Source organism: Apteryx rowi, unplaced genomic scaffold (genome assembly GCF_003343035.1).
Source record: "Apteryx rowi isolate R43461 unplaced genomic scaffold, aptRow1 scaffold_97, whole genome shotgun sequence".
Lineage (NCBI taxonomy): Eukaryota > Metazoa > Chordata > Aves > Apterygiformes > Apterygidae > Apteryx > Apteryx rowi.
Window position 1 is genome coordinate 742,007 of NW_020451282.1, and position 19,895 is coordinate 761,901.

General features: G+C 40.1%; 1 protein-coding gene across 6 annotated transcripts in view; it reads left to right on the top strand.

Annotated features, from left to right (window-relative positions):
• Positions 1–14,817, top strand: part of AFAP1 (actin filament associated protein 1) — a 79,375-nt gene extending 64,558 nt beyond the window's left edge. For 3 of the 6 annotated variants that reach the window (XM_026054776.1, XM_026054771.1, XM_026054772.1), the window contains 6 exons: positions 1,145–1,402; positions 3,002–3,116; positions 4,968–5,132; positions 5,726–5,916; positions 6,444–6,605; positions 11,321–14,817. In XM_026054776.1, the coding sequence (XP_025910561.1) occupies positions 1,145–1,402; positions 3,002–3,116; positions 4,968–5,132; positions 5,726–5,916; positions 6,444–6,605; positions 11,321–11,347 (918 nt within the window). In that variant the 3' untranslated portion in view covers positions 11,348–14,817. Of the gene's footprint in view, positions 1–1,144; positions 1,403–3,001; positions 3,196–3,301; positions 3,312–4,967; positions 5,133–5,725; positions 5,917–6,443; positions 6,606–11,320 lie in introns of those variants that run through there. The other 3 variants (XM_026054775.1, XM_026054777.1, XM_026054778.1) reach the window with 3 other exon arrangements.
• The last annotated feature ends 5,078 nt before the right edge of the window (positions 14,818–19,895 follow it).

The following is a 19,895-nucleotide window of genomic DNA, read 5'->3' on the forward strand; positions in this document are numbered from 1 at the left end:
CAGGGCTGTATGACTTTTGACAGCACGTACTGCTTTTCCCAAAGGAGGACCACAGGGGTCATTTCCGTCTTCATGATTTGCAGAGCTGATCTTAGGCAGATGTGTAATAAGGTTTAACACATAATTGATATTAGCCCATAGTAGTATGTGGTCCCTAAGAGGATTTAGAGGGGAGCTATGGCTCATGTCAGCTCTCAATYTGGGCTGCTTCCTAAAGACCCTCGCGAAGGCTGAACTCTCAGAGAAATTCACAGAAATTCGAAGTATTAAGCAGACTGCAAGTACAGTCCTCAGTCATGTCATAATAATGTCAGAAAGATGGTAGAAAAACCTCTCTGGGGAACAACATACAACAGCATGTGTGGTGAGTAGTCTGGATCTGCAGTACTTGGATGTGCTTAAGCCTTCATATGAGAAGTATGCTGCCACAGCCAGGATGGATTAAGGAAGGATATTTGGCAGCCAGACTCATGGTTTCTTTTAAGATTAATTGAATGAATCACTGGGGTATTGTTGAGCTTTCCATTTTTCTGAAGAAAAAAATAAAGAGGAAATGGCCTGTAGCTATTTTAGATAGTTAGCTCAGAATAATAATTTTCCAGCAAATAAAATGTAATACTAGCATACCAGCAGCTGGTATTCACCGGAAAGACATATAGCCTGAAGAAAAAAAAATACAAACAAGAAAAAGCACTCTTGGCTTTTGCTGTTAGGCTATATTACTTTTAACAAATTGTGTACCAGATGAAATCCTACAGGTTCTTCTGTGTAGCCCACGAGAATGCCATTGCCAACTTATTCCACTTAAAGAACTAGCATGACATTTCTTCTTGTGYCCCTTCAGTGTTAGAGTTATCAATTGAAAATACAGTCTATGAAACAGTAAGGGGGTAGGATAGTACCGGCTTGCTCATATAGCAGAAGATCCAAAGGACTGAGGTTACCAGACATGTAATACAGGGCTTCCTTTCCACACTGTGTCCCCCTGCACTTTTCCTGGTAGTCTGACTCAAGTTTAAGTGATAAAGCTATGCTTGCTAGACGTGAAGGGCCTTCTGTGGTCAAAGAACTTACTAATGTTTTAATTTCACTTAGGTTCTGCATGGTGTATTGTTTACTAACTGCAAAAGTATGTGTGTTGCAGTGGGAACCGGAAGATGGCTTTCCTACTTCTCGTAGCAGGAACATTGGAGAAGAAATGCTTTATGATAATGCAGGCCTGTACGATAACTTGCCGTCTCCAAAAATCTTTGCGCGCTATCCATCAGCGGACAGAAAAGCCAATAGGTTATCTGCTGACAAACTATCCTCTAACCATTACAAACACCCTGTCTCCTCCAATCTGTCTTCTGCTCAGTCTGTCACTAATACCTCTGCTATGGGGAGGGGATCTATCTCACAGGTACTGTACTATTTAATACTGTAACAAAGCTTCTTATTTTTGGCTGTTTTGTTTATTCATTGTTATTTTAAGGACCTTGGACTGTTTCAGTCAGTTAGTCTTATCACTGATGTGCTCAGAGTTTGGTCATGAGCCACTGCAAATGGAACAGTTTTGCTAAGCTGTAAACCCCAATGTGGAAGTACTGTCTCCTTATGGTACCTGTAAAGGCCTTTCCCACAGTTTCATGATGATTTGCATATGTAGAAAATAACAAAAGAACACATGTGACTTTCCAAATGTAACTTCAATGCATATCTAGTTTTCTGCTTTCTCCTTAGGCCTGGTGATGACTTCAAAAAAAAAAAAAAGCATCTCTAGAATGACTAATTGTATATTATATATACTATAGCTATATATATATATGTATAGATACATGTATAGCATATTCTATAATATATACTGTGTATGTACTATATTTAAATAACTGCCTGCTATTTTCTTCCCCTGAAAAAAAATCTAAGCCTGTGTCTGTGCTGTTTTCTGAGGGTGGCTCAGGCTTGTGGACCTGAGACGAAATGGAAGTGCAGAGAGCACATGAAGTCCTCTGTGCTCAGCCTTAGTAGGCAGCCAGGCCCCGGAGAGAGGCCTGCCGCAGCAGGGAGACGCGAGGGCATCCCTCGCTCATGGGGACCGACTCCGGAGGCTGTGGCCGTGCCCTGAAAGCTGAGGGATGGTATAAGCACTGGGGAAACACAGGCGGGAACCTGTGAATGTATCGCGAAGACATCAGARATTCAGTCTAATCTGAAATAGAACAGTTAGCTAAGTATTTCACATGTACAATGTACCTGTCATATTATGTGTTAACTTAATCCCTGCAAAAAACTTTGTATCAGAATATTAGAAGTAGCAGAATCGGAGACGGACCCGAGCAATATATTTCCTGGACTGCTAGTCTGCCATAGCAGGCAACTCATTGCACTGTCAGTTCATTCTTTATTCTTGTGACATTTCCAAAGCTTTTAGAAGCAGGTGAACATAGTATGCCACATGTATGTCCCGTGCTTGGCTAATACTTTGCGGCTGGAAACTCTTAAGGTTAGTGAGGACACTGTTTCTCTTCCCTGGGTTCAGTTCATAGCAGGGGTGCACTCCGACTGCATACGAAATGGGCCGTTTCTGGTAATCGTGTGAGCTTGTCTGGCCATTGTGAGAGTATGCCCTTTTTAAGTTAAAAAAAAATAAATTAATTATTAACTGAAGTTTGTGTAAAAGGAAATTGGTATATTAGTGCCTAATATTTAAAAAATGTGTAGTAAATGTATTATTTTGAACAAAGATCTATGTACCACAGTGATGTAAAGGTCAGACAGCAAACAGGAAGCGGTTCCTGGTGGTTACTGTTGTTGGAGCTCRCTGAGTAGCAGTGGCAGGGCTCAGTGACGAAATCTCTAGAGGAAGCGCTGTCTCCAGCTGAATCAATTAAGTCTATTAAAAGGATCCTCTAAGCAGGCAGCTTTATGTCCCGCTGTCAAGCTTTGCCCTTGATGAGAGGGTGACTGTAATGCCAGTGGTACAGTAATAACCGGATCCTATTTGTGCTTTGTTTTCAAACAGTTTAAAGGCAAGAAACCTCCTGCAACTGCTAATGGGATCACAGGAAAAGGGAGAACTTTAAATAGCCAACCAAAGAAATCTGAATCAGTGTCGTGCGTGAAGCGCACAGTATCCAGTAAGTCTATCTCCTCGCAGCTGCCRTGTGTGAAAGCAGTCGTGAGGTTGCCAAAGTAGCTTTCTTCCTAGCAAACAAGGTAAAGGCCACTATGGGTCTTCTGTGGCCGAGAGGCTGGGCTGGAGATGCCACCAGCACTTGGGACAGGAGATCCCGTGTGAATTGGCGACTCTTTATCACTCCAGACGTTCCCGAGGGCAAAATGATGTCATACACAGGACAATAATTATGAAATATGGCTGAGAAAAAAAAATCATGACCAACGCAGGAAAGAATCCAGTAACCATTCTTCCTTTCGGAGCAAAGAGTAATTCTGTATTCCTGTTGCGACAGAGGGGTGAGAAGCTAGGAAAGACACTTGAAGGACTTTTTATGTTGCTCATAAGTGGAATTATTCTTATCCCTAATGAAAAAGATAGATATAACAAAATAATGAAGACTACACAGCTCAAAAGGTTCCTGGAAGAGATGAGATTTCAGCTGGTGAGGGGCAAATAATAGAGAAAGAGAAGTCTCCTTGACAGGTGGATTGCYTGTAGGTAATTTGAGTGCTTCCTTTCTGAGATAAAAGCTCATTAAAGGAACTTTATACTAAGAAAGGAAGATTTGGGGAGAGACTTGTCTGATTTCCAGTCCTAGAAAAAGAGCCTTGGGTAATTAAAAACAAGCCTAGCAGGGATTTTTTTGTTTAAAGAAGATAAGATGGAAAAGAGATATAATTGTGTTCTTAAAACATGGCAAAGACTTCTGCTAGAGAAAGAATGAATATGGTTTTGGAGCCCAAGGTAGATTTTTAAGAAGTCATGCATTTAATGGGAACAAGAGAGATTTGGGTTACACATTAGGAAAACAATATATATTTTTCTGACTATACAGGTGGATTGGCACTGGAATAGATAGTTGTGGGAGGTAAAGGAATCTCTTACTAAAGACCGACTAAAACAGGTTTGACAACTATTTGTCAGGAATGATTTAGGTACAGTTGACTCTGTCTTCAGATATGTGGCCAAAAAGTGATCTGTTTAGATGACCTATTTTCTTTGAGTCTGTGACTGGAACACATATAGAAGTGGCTCTGATATAAATTGGAACACAAATATGAAATATGAGCCATGAATTTTAATTTCTGTGGGAAATTTAAAAAAAAGATCTTAAGTATCAAAAAAGTGAGCATATCATGTTCTCTTACATCAGGTGAGAAAAGATGTGTGCTTAAAGTACTGAAGCCTTCTCTTGAAGTAGAAATGGAAACTAGGCAAAAAGGGCAAATGGGTACTTTTTCCTCTGACCCCTTCCAATTAAAAATCAAGGGTTCAGAGATAAAAAAGAGCCCAGTTTCCATTCTCTGAACCGCAGGCAAAGACAAGGCTATTTATAAAACCAGAGTACTATAAGGTAATTGGTATTTCTCATTTTTTTTCCCCATATAAATCTAGAGAGAAAAAAAAAAAAATCTCTCTTGTATCATTAGTAGCTGTGCTTCAGAACTCAGCGGGAATCACGAAATGTGAGGAAAAGCCAGTGGAACAGAACTGTTAAGCCGGTTTCTCAAAACATGAACTAGTTTATGTGATGTTGCGTTTCAGGGAGTAGGTTAAGGTTTTACTGTTAGTTTACCCAAGGCACTGAGGCCAAGAGCTGCCGAAACAGCTGAGGAGGCACGTGTGCGTGTGCATACACACACGCTGCAAAAGCCTGTTTGATTGAGCCAAAGTTAAGCTGAGAATAAATTCAGAGGCTATGTATTTGTGATTGTGCTTTCTCCTGTCTTAAACTGTGATAAGTTCCTTTGAAAGCGAGCGGGCAGGCAACAACCGGATCAAATATGTAACGGCAATGTAATATGTGCAGATGCCGAGCAGTACAAATACGGCAAGAACCGCGTGGAGGCGGACGCGAAGCGGTTGCAGAGCAAAGAGGAGGAACTGCTAAAGAGGAAAGAAGCGCTCCGGAATCGGCTGGCGCAGCTCCGAAAGGAAAGAAAGGATCTCCGCGCTGCCATCGAAGTCAATGCTGGTATGGGGGGGCTCTCTGGGCTGACTGCTGCACTTGGTCCATTTACTGACCCGAGTGGATTTACCTTCTAGGCTGAAGATGTACCACTACATGAGGTTTGGTTTTGAAATTAAAGTGCACTCTGTAATGGCTATATTTGGGTGGTTGGTTTTTTTTTTTTTACATATATATATGTGTACATATATATGTATATATATTCATACATATGTGCACATACACACAGGTTAACTAGATGCATTTGTGTTAGCTAGAGATGACAGTGGTGGGGAGTGAAGCCGCTCATTCGCAAGCAGTCTGTGGGAACAAGTTGTGTTGTGACTGGCTAATTATACTTTAGTGACATGGGAAAACAACAAAACAACTACCGGTTTGAAACTAGATAGAAACCTAGGGAAGGGACCTCAAAGAAAGCGTTTGTTTTTTTTCTGCTAAACATCTTCCCTGAAAAAAAAGGTTTTTGCTAAGTATGTAATTTTTTTGTGAAGTCAGTGATTTTTARAGACCTTGTTCCTTGTTTTCTTTTAGAGAAAATAGGTTTTGTAAGTGTTAATTTAAGCTTCTTGTTGAAATAACAACATTGCTCTGGGTGACAGGCAGGAAAACTCAAGTGATTCTCGAAGACAAGCTGAAGAAGCTGGAGGAGGAATGTAAGCAGAAGGAGGCTGAGCGTGTAAACCTGGAGCTGGAGCTGACGGAGGTGAAGGAGAGCCTGAAGAAAGCCTTGGCGGGCGGCATCACACTGGGCTTGGCTATCGAGCCCAAATCAGGAACATCAAGCCCGCAGGTATGCACAGCCAGTAAACACTCAAATCCGACTGCCATGGGCTGTGAGTGCTCAGTGTCCGATGAAAAGAGTGGGAATTGAGTGTTTTCAGAAGGTTCATTAAACCCAGGAAGTAAGAACAGAACTAAATTCCTTTCTGCATTATTTGCGTTCTGCACCTGCATCTGGTGTACTTTCTACAGCAACGGGGATTAGGTAGACAGGGGAATCATAGGCACTATGTATGTAATTATTATTCATATTATGATTTTATAGCAGGGTCAATGAGCGATGTGTTGATCCCTCCATATGACCCACTGTTGTTTAATGACAGAGAATGAAAATTAATTGTCATCACAGCACATGTGCTTTGATTTGTTTTATTTTGTTTCAACTTCTTTTTCATTTTTTCCATCTCTATTATGACTTTTTTTTAATGAGTATGATCTTTTTTTAAAAAAAAATCTGCATTTCTAAGTCTAGATAGATAATATTGCCTATGTGACTATTTGGAGGCAACTCAGTGTAGGGTTTTTACTCTTTATTAGTCCCCAATTTTCAAGCACCGAACTTTGGAAAACTCGCCTATCTCCAGCTGTGACACTAGTGATACTGAATGTTCAATACCTGTGAACAGCGCAGCAGCTCTGAAGCGACCTCCCTCGTCAAATAATTCTCCATGTCGAGGCCACGTACTCCGAAAAGCAAAGGTGAGAAGCCTTGCGTCTAGTTTTCTTTTTGTGTCCTTTTCCTTACTTTTTTTTTAAATCTTTTTGTTTGTGGAGAGAGAGAGATAGACTGCTGCTGCTTAAATTTCTGTGGGTGAAATTTAGCTTCAAGAAGAGACTGTGCCATGTCTAAATTATTTACATTACTATATAAATACTGCATGCTTATCCTCCAGTCAGGAATGACTTTTGGGAAGCATTTGCAGAAGAAGAATTGAAAAATACGTTGGGAGAAAGATTTGGCTGTTTTTCTCTCTCTCCCTGTTTTTCTCTCTGTTCCTTTATAAATTTCATTTGCAAGGTAAGTGGTCTGTGCTTTAGCCAGTCCATTAAAATTGAGAAAGGTACACTAATTTTTGTAGCTGATAAGTGGTTAAGAGCATTGTTATAGTAAGTTTTCTGAAACAAGATAATATTGTATCTAATCAGCTGATGCAAGAACAGAATAGTTGTAAGCATAGTAACTGAAAATGTGTTGTGCAAGTATCTACCCTTAATGTACATTTAAAGTAGGAATTGAATTAATTGAATTTAGCCTGACAAGTACCAGGCTGAAGTTTGTGTTCCTATAGCATTGTTACTGTTTTTTAATGTTTGTGCTTTCCATTAAATGAGATTTGCATGACAGTTCTTGAGGGCTAAATTGGCCAGCAATGTAAAAATGTTCCTGCGTAGCATGCAGGCAGCATGTAAGCAAGGGTGACAGGAACAGCATTGGCCCAAGCTTTTGTTGTTTTAGTTTTTCACTGCTAATTGTAATTATAAACAATAATAATCAGAGACATCTGCTTTCCATAATGCGCTCCATTCTGTTGTTCAAAAGAATGACATTTTCTGTAAAGTAGGGATTGTTTTGAAGTAATTTTTGTTAAGAGCAGCTACATTGCTTTCATCGATTATACACATTTACAGAGTTTGAGCATTATGGTGCCTAAATCTGCTAGATACTAAAAAATCATCAAGTCAACAAATGATTTGCTTTTATGGCACATGCTACTCTCTCCCTGCCTTCCTACCCACCTCAGCTAACCTCTCTGCGTCCCCCAGGCCACGAGCTGCTTCCCTTGCCGTGTCATCTGCGGGACCCTTGCACCCTCTGCAGCCAGCGAGCCCCCCCCCCCGCTTTTCCATGGGTGTCAGTGGCCTTTCCCCATCACTTGGCCTGACTCATTTTCATGCAATTCAGAATAATGAAACTTGGAATAATTGGTTTCAGCTCTATTTAACTTTGATGCTTGCTGCTTCTGTTTCAAACCCACAAAAGGATTTGTGTACTCTAAAACTTCAACTCCAGTTATGTCATAATTTGTCTCATAAAAGCTAGCATCTTTAACTATACACTTTGTCTTAGATTTGCGTGTCAGCATAGCATTACTAGGGGTCCGCAGTCTAGCGGGTAGAGCACAGCCCTTGCAAAAGGGAGTGTGGATTGGGTTCAGTCTTGCTACACACTAGGCAGGCACGTTAAAGCCAGCCAGCCATTTAATCTTTACAGAGACTAAAGAGAAACCAGGACACAATAAAACCTGAAAAATTTTGGTGTAAAGAATACCTTACAGCTGTAGTTAATTTCTGTGCTCAGCATATACCATATAGGAAAGACTGCTGCGCTGCTTGACTTTGCTGATGGTCCTTTGGTGGGCATGATAGGTTGGTCAAGTTCTTTCACAGAGGAATCTTGGGCATAAGCTGAGGCTAATCAGAAAGGATACAGAGCTCCTAAGCACAGTTCTCATCATGGGAAAAATAAAGTATCCAATTCAGCCTTAACAGCTTTTTCCTAAAAGCCTCATGCACTAAATGTTAACAGTGAAATTTTTCAGACTTAGCTAGTGCAACCCAAGCTGTGCTGCACCCATTTGCCCTGTGCTGCGGCCAAGTTCTGCCATCAGGTATGCATCTGCAGCACGCCCCGCTTCCCGCGGGAGCGAGCGGACGTACGCGAGGGTGGGATCTGGCTCGCGGGTGTTTTGGCCTGCTGCAGTTCTGAGCGAGCCCAGGCCTCCTGGACGCGGCTGAGCAAAGGGAGTCACACGTGAGCATCCCGAGAGCAGAACTTGGCGCTGGGCGTGTGAAAGCACAGTATGTGGGAGTGAGGCTGATTTCATGTCCATGCTAACGCTTGTGTCTTCAGCAACTGGCAAAGCTCCCAATGTTATGAAAGGTTGTATAACCCTTGAAAACGTTGGATTTTCTTCTTTTTTTTTTTTTTTGCTCTCTCCAATGTGTATTGCTAACCATCGAACGCCTCCTTTCTTGCTCTTCCTTGCACTCCCCTCCTTGCTCGCCAGCCCCAGCGCGTGGATTTGCTATTCACCCACCTCCTGTTTGCCACCAGCCTCGTGTCACTGCTGTGCTGATGAGCCCGTAGCACTGCCACACTCCTGCTAGGGCAGCGGCTGCTTCAAAACGTGCAGCTGAGTTTGTTAGCAGTGTCGCAGTGTTGGACTCCAGCGGAGCGGCAAAGAGCTCGAACGGGGCAGCTTGCTCAAAAGGCAGAGTCTGAAAGTGCTGCTTCACCAGGCTGGCGCTGCTTGGTGCATCAGTGCGACAGGGAGGCACAGAGACGTGGGAATGCAGCTGGAGCAGAGCAGCATGGATCAAACACTGCTTTAAGTCTTACCATCCAGCTGCACCTTTTTTATAAAGTCGCAGGGTTTGGTAACGATTTTTTTTTTTAAAAAAGAGGACAGATTTGGTGTTAAATGTAGGAGTTATCAGCAGTTTGGGGAGCTGAGTATTTAGGGCAAACACTGTACATGTACACATACATTTATTTGGATTTTTAACTTTCCTGACTTTAATTTAAATATTTTTTAATTTTTTTTTTAGAAAGTAATGATGCATATTTCTAAGTAGCCAGAAATAATTTTTTAATTGTGATTTTGTTCATCTCTATTTGGCTGGAAATTGGAACTGTATTAAAATATGCAAAATAACAATTTGCATTGGCATTGCTAGTTAAGTAAAATACTTTAAATACCCTTGCTATATAAGAAAAACAATTATTTAAACATGCTTCATATTTAAAATCAGTTCCTAAAACCAAAATGTTATGCAATGATCAATGCAGTTTCCTGCACTGAATGTCAGCAGCTTCCATTTTGCTTATGTCCAGGGTCTGGAGGCAAAAACAAGCTCTTCCAGTTTTTCAGCTCCCGGTCAATGCTGAGTTAAAGATTCTTTCATGGGCTTGAACTAGCTGGAGAATTGGAAACAAAGAAAACGTTCCTCCCGCACCTGCAGAAGAAGCTGCTGCTTTCAAGGGTTACTTAACACTTTAAGAAACTGTGTTCCCAGTTGCTTAGCCAATGACTTCCTTTAGAGCTTTGGCAGCTTATATATGGGGAATATAGATTTAATATTCTTTTTAAAAAGTAACCTATCCAAATAACCACCACTATAGTGTTTAAAATTCAGGTTTATCATAATTTGAGATGTAAAACTGAATATTAAAACTGCATTGCATTTTACTTTTAATTTAATTTTTAATTAAACTTTAAGTGCCATTTAAATTTAAAAATAGGAATAAATAAAAAATTTAAAATGTTATCTACCTACTTTAAAGCCAGAATTTTTTCTTCTAGCCCTAAAGCCACCAACTGTGATCTCTCCTGTTGCTTTACCATGGTTGAAAAGCAGTCATGGTCATGCAGCTGTTTAGCCAAACTAATGCCATTACTGCTTCCAGCAGCAGAAACAGATATTTGCTTGTATAAGTAACAGTTTTCAGCTAGAGCTCTTAAACATTGTGGAATGAGTGTTAAATTCAGGAATTCAGATCGGGAGCCAAGAAGCCGGCTGCCTGCAGAGCATCTCTGCCGAGCGATGGGTGGGAGATGCATTTGGAGACCCCGGTCCTGGCCAGGGAGCAGCTCTGCAATCGCTCCGCAGAGATTACATCGGGCTGGAGGCTAAAAGTGCTTCATATAGTCAGCATTTCCTCCTGGCCGTAAGGGCATAACTCGGTGAACACGTACAGCATGGCTGTCCTCGGCTGCGCCTATCCCTCTTCGTATCTGCTGCTCCTGTCCTCGTCTGCCAGGTGGGGAAAGCGAGGCCTGGAAAAGCAAAGTGACGTCTTTAATTTACACAGCAATAGCTCAATTCAGATTATGTATATGGGAAAAAAATGCGCAGTTACTAAACCTGCTTTTCTTCAGTGCCAGGTCTTTGCCCTGCCCTGTAAGTCTCTCTACCTCAGTAAGACTCACTTTTTAGCCATAGAAATGGGCGTCCACTGTGATTTTATCATAAAAAAATTGAAGAGTTTAACAATCATTTGGTGGTATCTCTTCTTTATGAGAGATACTGAGTTTTTCTTTTTCTCTCTTGTAACTCCTGTATTCCAGATCTGCCTCTCTCCTGCTCAGCTCCAGCCGACTGTTTTAGCCCCACTGCAGTTTGCACATTTTCTCCCTAAGTGCCCTCTGCAGCAAACCAACATGGCTTGTTTGCAKTGCGCAAGGAAAAAGCTGCCATATATAGCTCCGCGGAGGGGAAGCTGTGCGTGAACTGCATCAGGACCTACTTGTTAGCATTCCCTAACTAATTTGTGGGCAGAAGGCTGGATCCAGTAGAGTCAATGGAAAAACTGTTACTGACCTCAGCTGGCTTTGGCTTAGCAGAGCTGATGACATCAGTGAAATACCCTGATTTCTCTAATATTTTCCATATCTTTTTTTCCCCCCTTCCAGGAATGGGAGATGAAAAATGGAACATAAGTATAGCAAAACCACTCACTTTCCATAAAGGCCTTACCTATTATGGACCAAGACACAGGCTGCAAAAGACTCATCTGTAAAGTGGTATCGAGTGATACAACATAAGAGGTTTTATAATTCTGTTAAGTTAATGGTAGCTTGGCCCTCATTTGCCTGTATTCCCTCTACTGTATTGCTGTGTAACTACGTGTGCCCCTTTTTATTACCTTAACTCCTTATTTCCAACTTCATTTGTACAGAAAATGAAAACCAAAAGCCAAAACAGTGATAGTAAGTAAAAAAGGAGCATATAGTTGCCATGGAAAGTTTACTTTGCGGAAACAGTTTAGACCAGCAATGTTAATGATACTGCATCAGATGGCCTGAACAGCACTGAGGACTGGTGCGTTATTTAAGACCAATGTGAAATCATTTCAAATAAGATGTACTCTTACAGGTAATACCGACTTTCAGGATTCTGCCAGAGCGGTCACTGAGAGAAGACTTGTTCTTTTGTAGTGATTTTGCCGTTAGCTGTTCACAGGGCAAAAGAAAAATGAAGAAATGTGTTCACAGAAATGGCATGACTTGCTGGAACTGGGAAGTCAGGACTCTTCAGTGCCACTGTCCTCTGTGGTGATTAGAGACCATGGAGCAACACAACTCAGCTGTGAAGCATTTTTTGATACTTTTTAGACAGATGCTTTTGTCATTGTGACATAAAAAGCTGCCATACTTTTAAAAATGCGTTTTAATACATTCTTTTTTATTACTATTTTGAAGCACCAGTCATTTTCAAAGGTCATATTTTCTAAGAATGATTTCTCCTGTTTTTTTTAAAAGCCAGGTATTACTTCATTTCTGTACTTTTCAAAAAGAAAAAAAATTAATCCTCAACAGAAAATGGCAACTCAGAATAGCTTATGCAGTCTTGTTTTGTTTTTTTATAATGCAGTATTGTTAAACTTGAGTTGTAGAACACTGCTGTACTTGGTTTCCTTAGCCTTTTCTGACCTCAGCTGTTATTTTGTGAGGAAGACAGACTGAAAGGATGATAATTTCCAGCCTCTCTTTATAAACGATTTTACAAACAATTGGGGAATTTTTCAGACAGGACTCTATTTCTGTTTACTAGGAAACTGTGCCTTGCATTTTAGCCTGTAGAATTACAGAAATCTCTGTGTCTTTGTCTCTATCCATGTCACTCCTGAGGCTACATGCAGTAAATTGCCAAAGAAGTCCTTCAAAATCTCAAGATTAGCTTAAAAATCAGGAGAGAGAACAAACAACAAGTTGGGCTCTTTTAATCTATCCTCTGTGGGTTTTTTAAGCCTTCAGAGAGCCTTCAATCACATTCTCAAGATTTTTCTCCTCAACTGTAAGGACTAGAAAATGACTTTAATTAAGAAATTTAAAATACTACTCATATTTTGAGATAATCACAAGATGTTAGAGCCAGAATCTTGATAATTAGTCAAGACTCGCACTTAAAATCACAGAAGTTGGCAACACAGCAGTTACCAAGGATCAAATCCTGTTATCATCCAGGCCTACAGTTTGCCTGTTACCTCTAGTAAGAAACATCTGTAACTGTTTAAGTGTACGCTGGTAGTCCAAGCTTGGATGGATGCCAGAGGACATCCTGCAGGAGCAGGCCTGGGACCATGGCGCAGAGTTATCAAAAAGACGTGGCGCTTAGCAGCTCCCCTAAATCAGACCATGGTGAATGCTGAGGGCTTTTGAAAAGCAGGTCCATAATGGTCCACCTGTAAGGGCTTTATCCTGTTTCCAAGTGAAATTAGTGCCAGGGATCCCACGGACCTTAACAGAGCAGAAATGAGGTGCAAAATTACAATTATTACTCTTTGCTTCCTGGGAGTCTGCTTTGTGCAGCGTGCTTCAGGAATGCAATGCAGTAAGGAAGCAAGTGTCAGCATGGTTTTCATTGAAAACAGGATTTTTATTTTATTTTAGGTCATCTGCTTACTTATTAACTCTTCATAAGTGGAGGGCACACTCTACACTGTATGACTATGGACTAAACAGTATCAAGTATCCCATAAATATTAGCAGAAGCAAATTTGAAGCAAAAGTAAGTTCATTTAGGCTTTTTATTTCAAATTAAGTTATTTATTTGTATATTTCAATAAATATTTAATTTATATCTGTACATATTTATGATGCAAATTAGGCATCTAGTCAACATTTGCAATGATGTAACCATTGCCATTAACAAGTGGTCCCACATCAAGTACCGCAGACCCATCGAAAGCCAAATTATTCTGAGGCAGTCTCATTTACCTAACATTGGCATTGTAGCTTCCACCCCTTATGCCTTTAAAAGCGTGTGGAGAGAACAGGGCTTCTTCTTAATCTCCACCCGAGCGCAAATTCCTCTCGCGGCCGAGGGTGCGTGGCGCACCCTGGGCGATGCCGCGGCCGTGGGGCTCCCTGCCTGCGCCCGCACCGGCCCCGAAAGTCGCCCCGGCCCCAAGTAGCCGTGAGCGAATGTCTCTCCTGTCCCACGAGAAGGGGTCGCAATTCGCGTTTCGTGACATGTCCATTCGATACAATGGCCAAGGTCTTGTAAGGAAGAAAGCAACAAACTCCCAGAAATAACCTCGCTGTAGACCACATTCAGTGCTGTGAAATACACTCCGTTTTGTTGAATAGTACTATTGCTGTACAATTTTTTTTTATAAAAAGCAACAGAACTTGTATTTTCAATGTTTTTAGATTTCAGAATCACCAGGCAAAGTCAGCAATAGAGCAGTATGACTTTTTTTTTTTAAAGAAAATTCTTGTATTTTAAACCATTGCATTTCTATGTCTTTCAAGATAATGTTACACTTGTGCTTCCTCAGCAAACTCCTATTACCGTACCAGGTGCTTTTTATATTGTTTTTTGTTATGGGTGATGCTTTTTTAAAAAACAGATCATAATTTGGGGGGATCAAAGGGTTTTTTTTAAATGAGATGATTGTGGCAATTTGATTTTTCAAATGGAGAATACTTTCGTACCAATTTTCATTTCAGTCACTTTCAAATTAATTGGCCCAGGCTGTATGTTGTAAAATAATGTTCTCATATTAAGAATGTAATTATTTCCTTATTGTATTTTTTAAAAAACAAAATCATATTTAAAAATCTCTGTGAAAAAAACATGAAAGAAACATGAAGAAAGTTTTTGTTTTATTTTTGTTATTGGATATGTTGGCAGTGCCCATTATAATTGACTGTAAATATAGTCTTTCTACTGTATTTCTCGATGTATTTAAGTTTTTTGACACACATTCATGGAAACTTCTGTAAAAAAAAAAAAAAATCCAAAATAGACCCACCTACAAATGTGTGTCTTAGTAGCTTCAACTAACTTTCTGCCTTTCTAGTTTATTCTCCAGAAAGTCTTGCAGAGTGTGAAAAAAGACTGGCACCCGGTAGGTGCGACAGATTCGAGATCATTATTAATAAAGTTACCTGTCAAAAAGGGAGTATTTGCCTTTCTGTCCTGTTCCGTGGGGTTTGTCAGTATAAGCAGCACCGGGCACGTGAGCAGGCCTTCTGCAAGAGCCGTCCTGAAAGGGAGATGGTTCTCCCATGCCGAAAAGCCCCAAAGGCTAGGTGAGAAGTGGTGTTTCTTTGTATCGGGCCTGTCTCCCCTTCACCTGGGCAGTGACTTCCTGCAACTTGAATACCCGTATATGTAAGGGATGCCCCACCAAGGGAAATGGAAATTCCGTGTATTTCGAGCTCATAGCAGAAGGCCCCTGTGCTGCCGTGCTGTTCCCCTGCAGTTCACGGGCAGGTGCTCTGACAGGGTCTGCAGACCAACCTTACACCCAAACACGGCCCCCACGCGGGTGGCTTCTCCTTACACCAGCAGGAGGAACCGAGCTCACTGTCGCTATCTGCTCCTGGAGTCCTCAGTTCGCTGGGAAATGGAAAAGGCCTGATAAGGATAAACAACCACTCGCAAGCTGGTAAACAAGCAAGCAAACAAACAAGGGCAAAAATTCTACGTTTGTTTTAGTGGCAGCAAATAGCTCTAGCCCTTCCTGACCAAACCGACACAATATATGCCTTCTGCAACACAACATCCCGGCTGGGCTGTAGTAACACATCATGCAGTGCACCAAATGCCTTCATGGTAAAGATAAAATTAAGACAACTGCTCTGCACAAGAACTTGCACAAACAGGTGATAAAAGGAGAAAGACACCCACCTGCCATCTATGATACCTCCATCACCTGCTTCAGGACCCGTAGAAACCAAAGGCTGGGCCCCCAATGTATTAAATTAATGGGGCAAGTTCAAAACAACTACACAGAGGTACTTTCACCTACTGTATAATTCAGCGACGGAACTCTTTGCCACAAAATGTTATGGATGCTAAAAGTTTACACAGGTTCAAAAGCAATAAAGGAAATTCATGGAAGAAAAGAATTAATTAAGTGCTACTAAATACAAAGCTACCAGCTCTGGAGCAGAAAGCTCCAGCTCCACAAACTGATGGGGGCTGGAAGCACTTACCGGGACAGTATCCTCACATACTTCCCCTTTCTTAGGCTCTTCCCCAAGCAGCTACTCTTAGCTACTATAAAAATGTGTTTGTATGAACAGTGTAACTGAGCTTACGATCTATATCAAGCCAATTTGTGGGGCAATATTTCTTTTATTTCAGCTCTTTAAAATTATTTACATTGAATTTCTTTGCCATTTTCATACTGACAAATGAAGCTTTCTTTCACAAAAGACTATTTAATTTGTTCCTCCACCAGTTACAAAAACATTCTTTCTTATAAAATAATGTATCATATTCTTTTCAATTTGATTTTTAAAGCATGCATCTGACTTATCAAGACAGTGCAATGTCATTCCTTCAGAATTGACTAGGTAACTGAAATAATTAAATTATATCAAGGATATTCCTCTTCAATAATCTCTCCTGATGACAAGGAAGTAATTTTCCAATTAGATTTTGCTTCACTCAGTAGAATTATAGCTACATGGTCCTGAGTTGAACTTGAGATGCAAAAAGCTTCATTCCTGGCTTCATTATTAATTTGTAAATAGACTGATAATTGCTGTTACTGAATTATTTCTTGAAAGTAGTACTTTTTAAACCTTTTTTTAAACTTTTTTTTTTGGAAGATTAGCTTGTGGCATGATGTTGTAATGGTGAGAATGTATCCTTTTATTCCTTTTATCACATTAAAAATGGACTGAGCAGCTTTTTTTAGAATTTTACTTCAACTTTTGAAAACCATGAGGGTCAAAGTACAGTAACATTTTCACCACAGCAGCTGGATTCATAAGAAAGCAAAGTGTCTTTCAAGACATAAATCACAAAAACAAAAAAAATGGGAAAGCAAGCCGTGGCTTAATGCAAAACAGGAAAAATTACTGGCTGATGTTTATGACTCAGAAGTTTTATTATAGAGACATAATTTATGACGATGTTGAAACTGGTTAGGCTTTGAAACAACATAGCAATTAATATGGTTTTGAGGAGGACAGCAAAGAAAATAGAAGTGAAGAAAACTGATTATCTTATTCTTTTTCCATGGAAATTGGTTTCTGAAGTAGAGAGGCCTTTCAGATTAAAGATTAGCAAATTTGATTAGGTGTCTCATTTATGGCAACAGCTTGTCTGTGTCTGTTCTCCCTCCCACCCTTCCAACTTGGGAGCTTTTCTCTGAAATATCTGTTGGAACATCATTAAAAGAGAGACTATAGAGTTTCTTTTGGTTTTGTTTTTACTCTTTTTATCACAAAATACTGAATTTGGAAAGCGAAGTGTAGTCTCTTGAGATTCAACAGGCTGCTTTTTTAGTGATAAATTGCAGTTTAAAGTCTCAGCTAGCCACAATACAGAATTAGAGAAACTAAAATGACAATCATCTTAATGTTTTCAAGCTCAGCTGCACAAGTAGGGAAAACCTCAAGTTCTTTTCTGAACCCAAGCTTACATTTGGCAGGACATGCCACTGGATAGAACCATATACCCCCATCTGCCAGCTTCCTTTAGCAACTAAGTCTTTCAGTGGTGCATTCGGGAAAGGTCTGAACTAGGGCAGAGCATTCAGTCTAAGAAAATTAAGTTTAAACTTACATTTCACGTGATTTTCCTTTCCATTGCCCATCTTCTGATCCTCAAAATACACCCACTCCATGAATAAATACTCCATTCTTTGTCCCATTAAAACCTCATTATAGTGTATAAAACTTCTATGGCTGATTTATAAAATTGGCACAGATATGTTCTTGCTCTATTCTGATGTGAGGTTTAATAAGACTTCACATTACACACACACAGCCACAATGCTCAGCAACATCTCTGTTCTTCCCTGTTGTGGGCGTTAGGCAGTGAAAAGCACTGTCAAGGTTTTATTTTACCAGATTCGGGATTTGACTGGGAAGGCCAGCCTGTAGAGCAGCAACCACCTCTCAGCGAACCACAAATCGCATTTGAACAGTTAATGCCACACTAAGTCAGCAGCAGCTTACCTCAAAACTTTGAACCAGGCAAGAATTTCCAAACTGCAGGGATGCAGAGCATATTCTGACCTTAGAAATCCACCAACCTTAGCAAAGAAACACAGCACCTGCAGGGATCAGTAACAGAAGAACACTGCGAGAGCTGGGGCCCAGTCCTTACACACAGCTAGCTTAAGGACAGGTTTTGATTTGCAGACCCTTCAGTTTTGCAAGAAAGATGCACAACCCATATAGTATGTGCAACTCGTCAGGAAACAAGTAGAATAAAGGAAGGAAAAATAAATAAGGAGCAAGTAGTGTACGAAGAAGCCAATGAAAATGAAAGGCACAGGAAGGGCAGAACAACACACGCAATTTTATTCTATTTATAGCTCTCTATCACAGGGACACCAAAATTAAAATCTTTTGAATTATTTAATTCTTTAGCCGGACAGAAATACTAAGCATTCAGTTCATCCGAGCTTTAGAAGAACATACAATACTTTCTTTTTCTTTTACGGTAATTGCATGGCTTCAGCCTCACCACAGTGTGTCACCCTCAGGCCAATTATACTGCAGCTGAACTCTACTCCTAGGGAAAAAGGAAAAAGGACAGGTCTTGCTCTAATGTAGAGGATGAAGGTTTGCTACAGCCTTTGATTTCAGTGTTGCTAAAGTTGGTAAGTTTGCTCCTAGTGACTGACAAATAAAAACAAACAAAAACTCTGGGGACTGGTTAAAGCCTTTTCCCCTCTCTGTGAGCTATTTCACAAGAAAAACAAAGCAACAAATAGTTTAGAACCAGATTTTATTAAAGAAAAACCTGTAGTGCAGGTTCTCAAGACAAATGCATACCTTTGGATGCAGTGGAGTACACAGGTACGTATACAGTAGTTTGCCTGCTACATGTTTGGAAGCTGAAAAAGACTGTGATAAACTATATTGCACAGTTTATCAGCATCATTAAAAGTTGCCAAAAACTTGGTTGTGGGTCACTAACAGATAACTTGGTTATGTGTGTGCACTACATATTGCACAAGACTTTTGATTAAGCTATTAATTGTGCAATTGAATCACAGTTAATTGTTACATTAAGCATATTCAAACATATATTTGATTCTTTTCTCAAAAACAGCACGTCACTACAAAACTGCCATTAAATGTTACATATTTACAAAAAAATATACAAATAACACGTTTCCCCATTTATGACAATGCACCAATTACGGATTAATTTAATTCTTCCCTTGAGTCCTATTACTGTGTACAAAGAAGCCTAGACAAAGTCAAGGTCTCTTGAAACAAAAATAGGAAAGGGCATGTAGTGTTTTCACAAGTATTAAAATGTGCAAAGGCAAAAGGAAAGGACTACATACTCGCGTATGTTAAAGGTACATACTACAGTATATCGATTACCACTAAGAGCCTTTATGTGGATCACAACGGCCCCTTGTCAGAAATCCAGTTATAAACGTGGTGTTAAGCATCTGCTGATCATACTCAGAAAAAGCGGTTGTATTAAAAGACTAAGAAAGCTCTATCTTCATTGTAATTCTCTTACATCTGTACAAAGTACTCTCATACTAACCATAGGAATAAGAATTATAGGTCAAAATCAGCCAATTACCTGTGTGAGTACAGACATAGCAAGAAAAAGACTGATTTTAGCCCCACCTACATGTCAAATTCACAGTGGATGAGACAGTGGAATTGCATGGTCATAAATGAAGGTAGAATTTGGCCTAGCAATGACAAATAAATAATGCTCCATACTAACAATGGGGTAGCGAGAAATGCTCTGGGAATCTTCACAAGTTGTATGTCAAGTCTAGTTCTTATTTTATTGGCTTTCATATTCTTACCAAGAGCTGTAGCTCTAATTAGTCCAAAAGTCTGATTTTGGCTTGGTCTAATTGCCAGATTTTTCTCCTTTATTCACATGGGTAATGCCAGCAAAATCTTTATCTATCTATGAGAGTATGGAATGAAAGATTCTGGATCCACATGTGTTGAAGTAGCCCAAAATGTACTGTAAATATGATGGCATTCATCCTTTACTTTTAAAATGGAAACTTCTTCCATTCCAGATCTC